At 36.7% G+C, this 15186-nt stretch overlaps 1 protein-coding gene across 1 annotated transcript in view; it reads right to left on the bottom strand.

Moving 5' to 3' along the window:
• Positions 1-15186, bottom strand: part of CDK14 (cyclin dependent kinase 14) — a gene marked incomplete at its 3' end in the record, with an annotated part of 181690 nt that overhangs the window by 32068 nt on the left and 134436 nt on the right. Inside the window, exon 9 of the mRNA XM_084282821.1 lies at positions 8410-8473. Coding sequence (XP_084138947.1) covers positions 8410-8473 — 64 coding nt within the window. The remainder of the gene's footprint in view (positions 1-8409; positions 8474-15186) is intronic.

Raw genomic sequence — 15186 nt, 5'->3', positions numbered from 1 at the left:
GTGTTCATAATCAAATGCTGTCTAAACAGATCTCTACATAGGACCACATAAATGAACAAAAATATAGTATTAATATTCCTTAGTGGAAAGAAGTACCAATCACACAATCTTCCTGTAGCATACCATTTACTCTTAAGATGTTTTAAAACAGCATAGACAAAGAGTAAGCTAGTGTACTACATCTGCGCCTCCAGAAGACCAGCCTCAGAGCCAACAGTTACTGTTCTGCGGGGCACCACAACTGACCCACTCAGAGATGCTGGGTACAGTTACACAAGGTAGTCTTGTATAGTTTATTCTACACAACTTATTCTTCTGACAGTAAACAGGTTTTATTTTATTTTATTATTATTAATATTATTATTCCAGACCTTATAGCATAGCTTACTCAATGCCTGTTGTGCCATGGAGGATTTTAAAACTATGCCCCACAAAGAGGAGCATCAGTGAAACTACTGGAAGAAATAACTACAAAATGGAAGCAGAAGTGAGCAGCCAGAGGTAGGAGAGGGAAGAAGTTTCTTCTGCTGGTTTATTTGACAAGCCTGATGCATCAGAATGTATGCCCTTAGAGCAACTGCTCTTAAATAGTACTCAGCTTGAAGACATAGAAAAGAAAAAAGAAAGCACATGCCAGAAAGCTCATCCATTATACCCAGCTGTATTAACTGGTCTTAGAAACAGTGGCATTTCTACAAAGCTTGCCTCTTATTTCCTTTAGACAACTCCTGCACAGCAACTCTGTTATATATGCATACTTGTGTGCCCACATATATACCTATACGCTCTCCACTGCAAACATCATTATCTGCCTGATAAATACGCTCCATCTGACAGCCTTGCATCAAGGACAGGTTCAAACAGAAGAGAATTTCAGCAGAACTCACTAGTGAGCTTATTAGCAGACCACGGAAGAATTATTGGTTTGCTGTGAGAATTGAAAAAATAAGCACTTGCATTTTAAGTAACATAAAATACCATTAGGTTTTATTCTCCTTTATCTGTCAGAAAAACACGTGAACTATTACATCTTTTGCACATTTGCCTTGAAAGAACCTAGAAGAGGTAAGAAGAGCTACATAAGGAATTAGAAGCAGACTACATTTTGATTTTTAGCTCCTTTTTAACACTACTGATAGTCAGCTTCTTGTCTAAACCAAAGAACTTAAAATACAGTTTGACTTCAAGGCATTTTTTATGTTGCTAATCAAAACATGCTGGCTAATATGCATTCCTTGATTAATGTTCTTCTCTATTTAAAACCAAATGTGATTAGCTTAAATGCAAATATTTAAACATCACTATAATTAATATTTTGAAAAGTCTAATGCACAATTTCTTTAAATGGGTTTTCTTTATATTTCTTTAAATTAAATGTCTAAAGTGACTGTCACTGTATTGTGATATGGAACACTCAGATATGCTATTGTTATTGAAGATTTGATCCTAAAAATATGAATGTTATGTTAGCTTAAGACACAAAGACAAGCCTTCATGCTGACAAGCAAAATTTTCAAGCCCTATTTGCAGCACTAATTTGCAATTAGAACTTTTACTGAAGACCATTCAAAACTGGGGTTTTATCACAATCATTAGTTAAACTTGGCTTTTTTTGTATGTGAAACATCTTGAGAAAAATAACCTCTATTCCCATCACTCCTCCTCTCCACCTCTCCCTTCCAACAGCTTTAGCAGAGCACATGTTGTGCAAAGAGGAGGGAGAAAAGCTATTTCTAGTATCTCTGCTAAACATGAACAGAAAATGTAGTTATATTAGCTTGCATTGTCCAAAGCACTGGACTACATTACAGTGTAGCACTGGACTACATTACATTCAATGGCTCTACCCTTTAGCAGTGTTCACACAGGCTCCCTTGCATATGTACAAGTTACTTTAACTTTTCAGTTTGATCAGTTTTATTTAAAGTGTGATGAAAAAACTGACAACTCTGCTTCTCTTGGGTTGTGGATACCAGAGACTTGAGGAAACACTGCATATTACAGTTTAGCCAAAACTAAAAAAAAAAAAAAAAAGGAAAAATTTGAAATTATTTCTCCTTTTCAAATTCCTCTCTGAGTCAAGTACTCAAATTCCTTCAGACTACATCTATAGCAGTAAGTTAAATGTGCCTGGGACTGTTGTCTGGCCAAATTACCACCACTGTCCTGTGTCCATACAACCACAGCACACTCCCAATTATGCCTTCCAATATATGTGTGAGGCATACTCCTTACTGGGAACTGTCCCTAGTCCATGCTAACTTAAAACACGTCTGGGAATTAATTAGTTTGAAGTTGTCATGAGCTAAATGCAAGCCAGAGACTTCTCTAACAGTAGAGACTCCCACTTTGCCTGGGAACACTTGTCATCAGTCTAGATGCAAACAGACAAGATATTGATTCAGTGTGTAACAAAATGTTGACAGCCTTTGGTGAAACTCTGTAGGAAAAACAGTTATGCAAGTTTGAAAAGCCATATGTGCTCATATACAGTATTTGCATGGATTTGTGTCAGAAGAGTTTATTCTCTTAATCCATCCCTATTCTAAATGAAAACTTAATCTTTGGTTGCAAATCAGCTGTGAAGATGCAGGTAGATAGATCATATTTATAAACCAAATCTATATTTATTGATCACCTGTGAAGCAAAGCAGAATTCCTCAGTCAGAACACCGACTCTGCAGTGGTTTTGTCAGGTACATACTCAGGATTTTTTTAATAAATCTACGAAGTACCTGTCAGTCTCTGGCTGACTCCAAATTATGCAGTATTTCCTATGAATGTTGTTTTCCCTCCCTGGTTTCTTTTGGTCTTTTGCTGTCTCCTTAAGGAGAGTCTCTTTCTTTTAACTCTTTTCACCCTCATCTTATGGATTCGCTTTTAAAAACAGTGCTTAGTGGATGTTTCCATTGTCTCATAAAAGGACACAGGTATATTACTTTTTATTACATCTGATAGTCTGTTGAACAACTGAGATTCAGGCTCCCACACCACCAGCCTATGATGAAATATTTAACTTTCTTTCACCTAGAAACAGCAATGTATGGAAACTGAGGCACACTGAACATTGCAAACCATTCTCATATTTTCTCTACCTTACTTGTTATCAAGTTATTTCTTCTCCTTGACAGTTAACATCTCTTAATGTCCACCATCACCTCATTTATCTTCTGTTCTGACCACATCTTACCTTCTCCCCCTTTGCTCATTGACAGTATCTTCTGACAAATATCTATTTAACTTCCCAGGACAGAGGTTACACAGTGGCCATCCCAGACATTAATTGAGAATGTAGGAAAACCAGAAACTTAAGTGCAGATGTTGATATAAAAGGCTTATCTTGCTCACTTATTTGGACAGGACTCTGAATCCAGGAGATATGTCTGGAGCAGAGGACAACTCCAAACTAAAATAAATGAAAGACCTAATGAAGATGGAGAGAATAATACACAGAAATGAGGAATACTCAGACATGAGACTAGTAAGGAAGGAGCTTGCTTTGGAATACTGCTCTATCTCTACTCATGCAGACATAATAACTGCATACTTCCATTTTGTTCTTGGAGACATTGCTCCAGCAATACAATCAGTGGTTGAATCTGTTTTAGAGCAGCAAATCTACATATTTCTTAAAGTACTGTAACAAAATATTAATATTGAAGATCTGCTCTCCAAGTCATGTGTCAGAGAACAATTTTTATCATTTAAAGTGTCTCTGACCAATAACCTCTCGCATAGGGCTTCTAAGCTGAATGAAGACTCAAAAGTTTATTGAAACTAACTTAGAATCACAGAATCGTTTAGGTTGGAAAGACCTCCAAGATCATCAAGTTCAACTTTGTCATAATTTACTCAAACTGCCTTCTATTTGAGAGCAGATAAGTTATTTTCACAGTGAGCCTGAATGGCTGGGTTTCTTTGTCTGAACACATGAAGTCACTTTCAAGATTATAGCAGTCATGACAGCTTCAAAGTGAATCACAGAAGTAACCCTGACTTTTGACATATTTCAGGATTTTAAAATGCATATTTTAGATCATCCATGGAAGTAATTTACTAAGCAGGACATGTGTGCATGTGTGTTTGTGTGCACGTGAATATACACATCTGCAAACTGTGAGGGCTGAGGCACAAAGAAATCTCAAAGAATTGGCCAACTTTTAGAATTAAGTATCTCCTGTATTACTTCCAGTATTTGTGAGATGGACAACAATCAAAGATCTCAAAGCAGGCAGGTAAAATATGAGTTATTTTCTTATTTTGTTAATAGCAAAACAAATTATGCCATTTTATTTTCAGTTTCAGGCTGTAAAAATTACTGAAGTTAGGAGTTTAGCTCATGTAGAACTACCCATAGCTACCCTTAGAAATGCATCTGTAATTCAGCATCAGAAAACTTCTTACATATCAAGATGTCAGAGGTCATCATTTATGCACTGGCTACTTCCCAGAATAATCAGACCTTTGGCCATTCTAGTGCAGAAGTAACTAATGCCATGTTTTTCAGTCATTACTTGTTTCTTCAAGTAAAATGTGATTAGTTCCCTGCAGCAGTGGAGTGTGTCCTATCAAATCACAGCATAAAAATTAGTTATTTAAATCTATGCAAACAGGAAATACAATGACATTTTGTTTCTGCTCTCATTAGTCTTCCCAACTCCACAGACAGTTAATGTGCCCTTTCCCAGTACTTTTTTAAAACAAACAAACAAACAAACAAACAAAAACACAACTATAGTAACTATCAACTATTAATACTTTCTGTTCAAATCCCATCCTTTTATGCTTACATAGGTTAGTTTATAGCATCAAAGCCTTGCCGGAGTGGATGTTGATATCACCAGTGCTGTCTTAAAACTCCCAATCCACACAAAGACACATAAAGCACAGAAGTTATTTAACCACATTATATATATTCAAATGCAGTAATTTTACAAATTTTAAAGAATAATGGAATCGATTCGAATTGGGTGAGACATTTCAGATTCCCTCCTGCACTCTGGAGCTAATAAAAGGAAAAGACTAAGTTATCTTAAATGTACTAATCTAAAAATTAAATGAAAGCATTAACCTCCAACTTTTGCTCCAAATAAGTCCATCAGGAAAGAAGAGTCTTTCAGTCCTATACACTGAGAACATTTTGTCTAGAGTGTAACAACAATTTCAGACCAACAGGAAGGGAATCATGGCTGGCTGAGCATCTGTGGATGGAGACAAGCAGCCTTGCCATAGCCAGAAAACCTCTGAGCACAGAATGATACGAAGGAAGGCTTTTTTTCTTTTTATTGTTTTCTTTTTTTCTTTTATGTTTTTTTAAGTAGCAACAGAGAACCTGGTATCCATGACTAAACAGCTCCAGTGACCCTAACAGCATGAGCAAACAGCATAAATCCAGCACAGTCCATAGGTCAGAGCACTATGTGCACAGCCTGCTTTAGATGTTGGCATTCCAGTGTGATTCCAGAAGTGATGGTTTTGCTGCTCTCACAGCTCCACATTTTACCAGCAATTACCCAGTTTTGGGGTACATAAGCCAAATTTGCTTGTCTAGTTAGGTTATTCTTCTGTAATTTCTAAAAATCAGTGAAAAGAAACAAAAATACTATTTTTTTCTTTCTTTCCTTTTTTTTTTTTTTTTTTTTCCCTCCCCAAGGTGATGCAGGATAGGGGTTTTACAAAGGGAGCGTAGAACATAATATGTATTTCAAGCAACTACAGAGAAGGGCTTTTTCCTTTGGAGTGCTCTCAGACCTCCACAGTGTATGGGAATTAAGGAGCTCAGCACTTTGCATTAACAGGCCCTAGAATCATTAAATTGCCAGCCAGGATAATAATTACTCTGACTTGCTAATCTACATATTTTACAGAGGTGGAAAGGATGTGAGAGAACAAAGAGTACACCAGCGGAAATCGTGAAAATACCAAGTGACCATTATCTGTCTTAGAGGCATCTTTCATACTTTCCCCATTCCGCATTTTTATAACTATTATATATTTACAGCTGACAAAATCCCCAGTCTGGGACAGAGAAAATAAAAAGGAAGTCTAACACAATGCCTGTCTAAAATTTAGATTTAATGAAGTGCCTACTGTGGATTTATTTCCTGATGTTCTTCTGTGGTAATAAACCCACATCCCTTAACACACTTGGAAGGCAAACAAAAATTAAACCAGAAAGTTTCTTGGCTGCCATCTGCTGTTCAAAACTTTTCTTTAACACACAGAAGAAAAAGAACAAATCCAAAGAACATACACCAATGTCTCCAAGTTTTCTCCTTTGCTTTACTTTCCTTGGATAAAAACAGTGCCTTTGGAATGCAGTTAAAAACCACTACATTTTGTAAGGATTCTGCATATATACTCAATAATTAATCAGAACCATGAATGAAGAAGGCAAAATCTTGAACACTTACTGACACACTGGCTTAGGAAAAATACAGTGAAAAACTGTATTCATTAAAAAGTTCTCTCTACTTTCTTTAAAAGTTCTTTCTACTACTAAAAGTTGCAGAGTACTAGAGAACGATTTGACTATGCAGCAATAAGACTGCATTAGGGCAGATACTGAAAAACAAAATACAAGCAAGATGTCTGCCTCCCTTTTTTTCATTGCCTTGCTTTATTATCAAAGTAAGCCTGACAAGATATTTATTTCATTCTCTTTCTTTTTCAGAACTACCTAGATATCTCCTTTTCAAATCCTGTGCCTCACTTCCCACTTCTCTGTCCCAGAGAAGCCACTATGATACTGGGAATCTAATGAGTAAGACAGGTGCAATGAAAGAGGAATCTTCTTTACATCTGACATAAGAGGACTTGGAAATTAGTCTTAAATGACACAATGACAAGTTGTCACAGTTTATGACAAAAGCTGAAGGGACTACCATCTGCAGTAAAGCAGAACCAGGAGTATACAGAGAGACCTTAGGCATGCAAGGAGTAAGACATCTGAAATCATAGAATAATAGAAAATTTAGGGTTGGAAAAGACCTCCAAGATCATCTAGTCCAACCATTTCCCTACCACCAATACCACTAAACCATGTTGCAAAACACCACGTCCAACCTCTCCTTAAACACCCCCAGGATGGTGACTCCACCACCTCCCTGGGCAACCCATCCCAATGCCTGACTGCTCTTTCTGAGAAGAAATGTCTCCTCATTTCCAACCTGAACCTCCTCTGGCACAACTTGAGGCCATCCCCTCTAGTCCTATCACTAGTTAACTGTGAGAAGAGGCCGACCCCCAGCTCCCCACACCTTCCTTTCAGGTAGCTGTAGAGAGCAATAAGGTCTCCCCTGAGCCTCCTCTTCTCCAGACTAAAAAATCCGAGTGCCCTCAGCCGTTCCTCACAGGACTTGTATTCCAGGCCCTTCACCAGCTTTGTAGCCCTTTTCTGGACACTTCCCCCCAACTTGGTGTAGTTTGCAAACTTACTGAGGGTGATTCCCGGGCCAATTCTGTCACCCATTTCCTTTATACTGATAGAGGAGGTCAGGCCCCATATCAGACTTCAGTCATATAGTTATTAGCTGAAGACTCATCTAAAATTTGCTGGGAACCAGTTAAGTACTTTATAGGAAAGCATATGAAAGCATGAAGATGCCAAACATCTCCGGAAAACCAGTTCCAGTATTTGACCACCCCAACAGTCAACATATCTGTTACCTGTTCCCATTTAGCATGTTTGAAAAACAGTATTTCTAAGATTGCCAGTCGAAAGGTCACAAGACTACAACATATATATGCACGCATAATTTGACCATGTACTTCTTAGTCTTCAAGAAGCAAACTGTTCACTTCTTCTTATACAAATGTATCACATGATAGAATAACTTTCCAAAAATGGTCATAGAGTGTGACAATTTAAGATTACAACACACACACACACAAAAAAAAAAAAAATGGGCGCAGAAAGGTACTAACAGATGGTTTAGTAGTAGCTTCAGCTTTCACTAAGTCTTTCCCCTATTCTTTGGTTCCCTTCGGTATTCCTCAAAGTTCAGAGTAGTCTACAGGAAAGTAATGCTAATCTAGAATCAGCCTACCAAGGTGTATGATACTCGGTAAAACATGGCAGGAGAATGGACAGGGATCCTTCTGTACTATACAGGAGAAAAAGCAAAAGGAAAAAACAAACAAACAACAAAAAAAAACAACTAACCAACCAACCAAACAACCCCCTGAGCACAATAAGAAGTGAGCAGCGAGCAAAAGCTCATCATGGTTTCTGCACTGCATTCAGGTCATTTAGAAAAACACTGTAGAGGTTCTTCAGTAAATTAAGAGCTGCCAAAAATACCAGTGGATGTCTTCACAAGCCAGCTCCCAGACTGTGGTCAGAAATGTAATTGTGTCCTGTAGTTCCAGGAAAAGGAAAACGTGGATGAACTTGGTACTTAGACCTACCTGGTTTGAAATGGGGTAAGGAGTGGACTCCAGGCCATGTATCTTCATTTGGTGTTCCAAGTACCTGTACACAAAAGGAAAAAAAAAAAAAGAAAAAGAAATATAAAACACATGCTGCTTTAGTGGAATAGCACTGCATTCTTCCAAAGAGTTCAAAGTACCTTACAAGCTAAACTTTAAATAGGCTTAATTATTGGGGGTACAAAAAGTTAAATAGTTTCCATGTTTATAAGGTACCAGTGGAGTCAGTAAAGGACATAACAGTGCTGTGTTTATGTTAGATTGATTGTATGACCTATACATGTTCCCACTGACAAGTTCAAGTTATTTATATGTCAAAGAATGCTGATGTTACTGAGGCTAGATTTTTACCTCAAAATAATTTCAATCCCTGTAAACTTTAATAAGCTGAACAGACACCTAACAGATGTCAGGATAGACACACAAATGGTCAAGCAGATGACCAAGAGCATGGCATGAACAAAGAATGCACAGAGAAGGGCTGTTATTTCAAACTGATAGATTAACAATAAAACCAGTATATTTTTAGAAAATACAGACATTATTGACTCATGCATTGTTTCGTTTCTATTCACTTAAACTATTCTCCTTGTAGTATATATGAGACTAACTTTCAGCAGCAGTGCTGAAGACTTCTCATGTACATCGTACATACACTCTGCTCACATGAAAAGTTCAATCCCATGCATCTTTGGCACAAATAAAAAGGTAATTGAAAGAACTGCTATAATTAATTCTTCCAGAATGGTTTTTGCTTTATGCAACATAACTGACAAGAGTTGCTTTAAGTGGAGCTGGGAAGAACATCTAAAATAGCAGCTCTAGAAGTGGGTTTCTGCGTGAGATGGGGAATCTGTTATTTCCCCAGAGTTTCCTTGTTACAAATCTTCATACAATTTCTAATGTGAATGAAAATTCTAGGGACTGTTTTCAATAGTTACTATTGCAAATAGTAATAGCTCAGGCCCTGGAATAAAAGGCTGGTATTATAAAGTGAAAGCATTTCACACCAGTAGGGCACTTGTTTTGCACTGTCATAAACGTACAAAAAACTCTCTGCAAGCCCTGTCTCTACTTGCACTGCAGATCTTCTGAATGCAGGTCTTTTGGACCTGCACAGATTGCATCACTGTTACACTGTATGGTCACTTAGACCAGCATAAAATAGCTACATAAACATTTGTTCTTATCTATAAATTAAAGCTTAAAAAATTCTTAGTAGGAAGACTAGGAAGCTGGAACACAAATAAAAGTCTCTTCACTCTGCCAGAAATTTATTTTATAACACTCTGAAATTGGCTTAAAAACTTAAGATAGAAGTAGTGACTTCTTAAACAGAGGCAACTCTTACCTGCAAGGTGAGTTCTATGACTCTAGAAGTTTGTTAAGCAGTTTACAATATTAGCATGTTTCTAATATAAGACGAATATTGTGAAGATGCTTCTACACTATGCATAATACCACAAATACAAGAAACTACAACTAAATTGAACTGTTTGCATGAATAGCATGAATTGAAAGTGGAGCACCAAGGTGTCAGAGAAACAAAGACAACAAACACTATTAGTTAAATTAGACAATATGTGCTCATGTGGTTATTTGGATATGCAAGTTCACTGATTGTATTTGTAAATATTATTTCCAGGACGTCGCTTTCAGTACTTGTGAAACAAGACTTAATCATCATTTGAATAAGGTAAGCCTGGCCCTTCAACCCTGATTCATCACAACACCACTATTCTTCTTCATTATTGCTATTAAGGAGAGAATAGTGCTCTGATTAAGCATAAAAGAAGTTCAGAGATACTGTTGACCCACTATGTTATGATTAAATCAATTTGCTTTTGCAAATAACTTTCACCTGGCTTCTGTATAAATGAAGCTGCTGGCACCAAGCATCTCCCAAGCCAGGAGAGGGAGCCCGTGTATTAGAAACAGCGCTTCTTCATTTCTCTCAGTTTAAATTGAGAAAAAGTCATCAACTTTGCAGCGCCCCTAGCAAGTAAAAGGAATACTCTCTCATAACATGCTGTGAATATAATAAAATTAGCCACGTCTTTCCAAATGCACTCTTGCGATCATCTCGTATTTTAGATGAGACTTAAGCAACTAAGGAACTGTATAGATGAATATTAAGATTTGCTAACAAAATCTGAAACTTTCAGTCAAAGGTAGAATCTTTATCAGATCAATTTAATGTAGAACTTGCCGATATGAAATGAATTATTATGATGTTCAAAGTAACATTAGGCATAGCAGCAGAAGGCTTGATGGGAGATCACTTTTGTAATGACTCAGTTTTCAGTGACTCATAGGGTTTGGTGGTGGTTTTTTTTTTGTTTGTTTGTTTGACCAGTTTTCCAATCCATTTCTTTAATAGTATTCCAGCACATCTGCTGTTACAGTGTTTAAGAGCCAGCTATGAACGAGTTCTGTGCAATGGAGTATTCAAACTGCCTACAACATTTATACCTTCTGTCAAGGGTACCACTCAGTTTAGAAACAACCAGTTTTTTCTATCATCTAAATGCCTATCATTTTCAGGTAGGGCCAGCTGGTAGTTCAGGCAATGATCCAGACACTGTATTTCAATTCTTTGTACAAACACTATGAAGATCATCCTTATTGTATTACAATTTTTAACATGTACAGTGCAGATATTCACAATATGTGACTATCAATCAACCAACAAGGAGAAGGCAGCAGGGAAACAATGGTGTTTTTAATAAGACAAAACAGTCTCTGCCCAGAGGTATGTCAACATAAAGCAGTTGGTAAGCAGCACCTTCCACAAGTGTTGCTTCTAAGCAGCAATCAATCCACTTTTGATGAGGTGGGATTAGGCAATTTAAAGCAATGAGTTCTGACACCTGCTATAAACAAAGCAATGTGGACTCCACATAACACCACAGTGGAGAAGGATCTGCCTTGGCTTGCAAAAGATAATTATGGGACCAACATGGAAGAGGAAAGGAGAGCCCAATGATCTTCTGGTTTTGCTCTAAAACACTGCCCCTTAGCAGTTAAGAGTCCAGACCTGAACACGGGCAACATCTTGGCACTGCAGAAAGGCATCTAACCAATTATATGAGGCATCTGGCTGTAGCGAACCACTAGCCAGCTGGTGCCTGAGAGCAAACTCCTTGCAGCTCCTGGTGGAAGATACAGGAGATACAGCAGCCTGGGACAGCCACCTATCACCAGGAGCTGTTATTTTATGGTTGAACTTCCAGCCCCCAGCTATCCCTTCATGGGCAACCACTTCTCATCTCAAGCATGCCACCTAGAATTCTCTCTCTTCTACATTTTAACACTTTTTCTTTCAATTTCGAGCCTGTTTAAAAAACATGAAAATAACTGCTGCTGTCACAGCATTCAAGCCCAATGCAAGATTGGAAATAATCTTTTATTTACCACTGGGAATTGTTTGGAAAAAATAACTTGTGTACTTTTTCTACTGATAATTTGCATATCAGCAAGGTAAACATTCAACTTGTATGCTTTTATGTCCTATTTTTAATTGAATTACTTATGCAAAAATAACCTACAATTCTCAAATTTGGAATCAATTTAGTGTTTGCCACAGGCCAAGAGGGTTATGGTTTCTGTAATGAAAACTCCAGACCCTCCTGGGATTTTGCTGTTCCACAATACACACAATTATAACATGAAGCACTCTGGACTCATTTATTCCCTAACAAACAAGATAAAATGACCTTAATTTGTCATTTGAAATTTGCTGTTCAAAATCAGGATCAGATTCTGATCTAATTTGCATGGTGCGAAATCTATTTATATGAAAATAACAGATTTACAATACATCAGGGTGCTGAGGGCCAAATACCCTCACTGCCAGTTGACATTGTAGCGGTTTGGCAGCAGCAATATACAGAAAGTTACAAAAACAGAACCTGCTGTTCAAACCTCCATATACAAGCATAATATAGAAAGATTGTCCAGGAAACACAACATAAATGTGTTAAGGTCTACTCTATTGCTGTAACTTTTTGATAAAGGAAAAAGTCTTGCTTGTTTTTTCCATTTGATTTTACAAAGACTCATCATTCACCTAATTAACATGCTCCCTTGTGTCCAAGGGAATCATTATTTTATGGTAAGCATTACACCAGTCCATCAACACAATTAGTCATGTTGTCCTGCATTCTGCTTCGAAAGCATTCCCTGTTACTGCCATGTAATAAGGTCATTCTGGGTAACAATTTGTCCAGAGAAGCCATCTGAATTGCTTGTGAGATGAGCAGCAGCATACATCTTTCCCAAGTACTGGCATAATTAGTGAAGAATAAGCTTTTCCATTTCTACTACAACTTTTGAATATATGAAGCTGTATATTATTGAAATAGTGCTTTAATTCTTTGTTAAATATGGCGATACTCAGGAAAGGCAATGGTCTGGATTTCAACAAGACAAAGAATGTGCAGCCAGTGGTATTATTCAGGGTTTTCTAGCAACAGAGCAGGATGAAAAACAAGATCAGCATGCAAATGAGATGCTTTTCCTTAGACAAAATTTATGGAAATCAGGCTGAGCAATTTGCTGAATTTTCAAGTCTTTTTTGTTTAGGTCAACTTGGTGAATAAATAAAGTTCAGTCAAAAAATTTCAGGACAGTGAATTCTATTTTTTTTTTCAATAAAAATATGCTTGTGTTGAAAAAGACCTTAGAATTTTAACTAGAACAAGTTACAAGCTGCATGTAATTTATTTATTTATTTATTTTACTTTATTTTTCCTTCCAAAGGTCATCAAAGTTTCTGTTCCAGTCTTCTTGTTTGCCAAGTAAAACATACTGCATTTAGGGCATGCCCTTGGCTCTGAGACACCATAGTAGATTGTATCTGTCTAAGGAACTTAACTAAATAAAGAAAGCAAGAGAATAAGTACAGCAGAGCCATTTCCAAATCATCAATCTCTTTCTTTTTAGTGGGATTTGGTTGTTCTATTTTTCAGCAAAAATCTACTATTTTCTCCCAAATCATACATTCCTAGTTAAACTTTAACTTATTTTTTTTCTTTTCTTTTTAAAACTTTTCATTTTAGTTAGACAAAAGTCAGTTACTGGTTTAGATTTTTGAGAAGCTGTGCAAGTCCAAGGTTTCTCAATAGCTTCTCCACCACTCATTGAGCTAACTCTGAAGATGGAATTCCCCATCCATTCCGGAATCTCGCTCTCTGTCAGCCTTCCATGGTGATAAGTCATTTGCACTGGTGGTCCAATTAGTGCTGCATTCCCCTCCTGAAGCTTCCCTGATAGGTAGACCTCAACCATAACTTCCACCATCAGGAAAAGTTCTGTATTACCATCTGATAATGTCAGCTAGCACAAAGAATAGTAGTGAGGACTGAAAGAGGAACTTCGTCCTTCAGCTTAGCATTCTGCCTAATGGGTAAAAAAAAAAATCAGCAACTATTTGTGTATTATGCATGCTGACTCAGCCTTTGCTGACTGACAACTGCAGCTATGCTCCCTTCAACACTCTGCTGGGCACACTGGATGACAGCTGAGTGTCAAGTTTAATATCCAAAAGATAGAGACAAAAATGGAATTGTCTCAGTACCAGTCTTTTATTCACATCAGGAGCTTAGGTCTTTAGTTTCCTTAAGGGAAAATAAATCTATGAGGTTGTGTAATGCATTTGTATATTTGTTAGAGGATGAACATATTTTAACTTAGGATAGGCATTGTTTTTTCCAGGATTCCTATCTGGAATGAGAGTCACCCTACTTTTATCTACAGTAAAAGTCGATCAACTAGGATAACAATATATTTATTTGGATTCCCCAAAAATAAGAACCTATTCATTGTTCTTGAGATTTAAAATATCGAAGCCCTACTTCCTCAAATAAATGGCAAAAAATACATACAATCCCTCATCTGGGAATTCACATAAGTTCAAAATTAAAACAACTAAACTGAGTGTGTGATCAAGGCACAGTCTCCTCCTCCCCCCTCATGGAAAACACTTGTTCAGAGCCTGAAAACTGTATTTTATTTTATTTTTTTGTATTTTATTATATTTATAAATTTTGGTGTTTTTTTTTTTTTTTTTTTTTGTTTTGTTTTGTTTTGTTTTGTTTTTTTCCCCTCCCAATCAGTTGTCAAGCATTCCCTCATTATTCCTATACAGGTGAGAAAGAAAATACCAGCCAAACAGAGATGCAACATATTAAACATACAGCAAATGAGGTAATGTAGCTGAGCTCGCATGATTCCTCTCCAGAATGAAAGTGGTAAAGAAAAAAAAAAAAGAAAAGAAAAGATCTGCCAATTCTTTACTGACAAAATAAGACTTTCAAACTCTTATTTTTCTGTATAAAACGGGTTATATTTTTGGTTCCTTATGTCCCTTTAAAATTACAAAATCACAAGAAATCCTAAAGAGATGATAGCTAATAAAAGGAAAAATAAATTCAACAGCCACCATTTTGTATGTAATAAGTAGTAGAATATATTAATATATTTAATGTGATCTGCATTCATTTTGGACTTCAAATGAGAATACAGAATTTAATAGAAAAAAAATGGTTAGAAAACAAGTTGATCAGAGTATTTATTTTGCAAGTTAATTTGTGAATGATAAAAGCATTGTGTTATCAAAAACAAAGAAAAAAATAAGCATTAAATTATTTCAAGAAAAGAGAGAAGGCACAGCTCACCAAACTAATAAGCCTGCTTCTGCACAATAAAGTGACACTGTTTTATGAAAACCAAAAGTTCCCAAGGCTTATTCTCTAA

This window comes from Netta rufina, assembly GCF_964035555.1.
Source record: "Netta rufina genome assembly, chromosome: 2".
NCBI lineage: Eukaryota > Metazoa > Chordata > Aves > Anseriformes > Anatidae > Netta > Netta rufina.
This window is presented reverse-complemented; position numbering and strand designations above follow the sequence as displayed.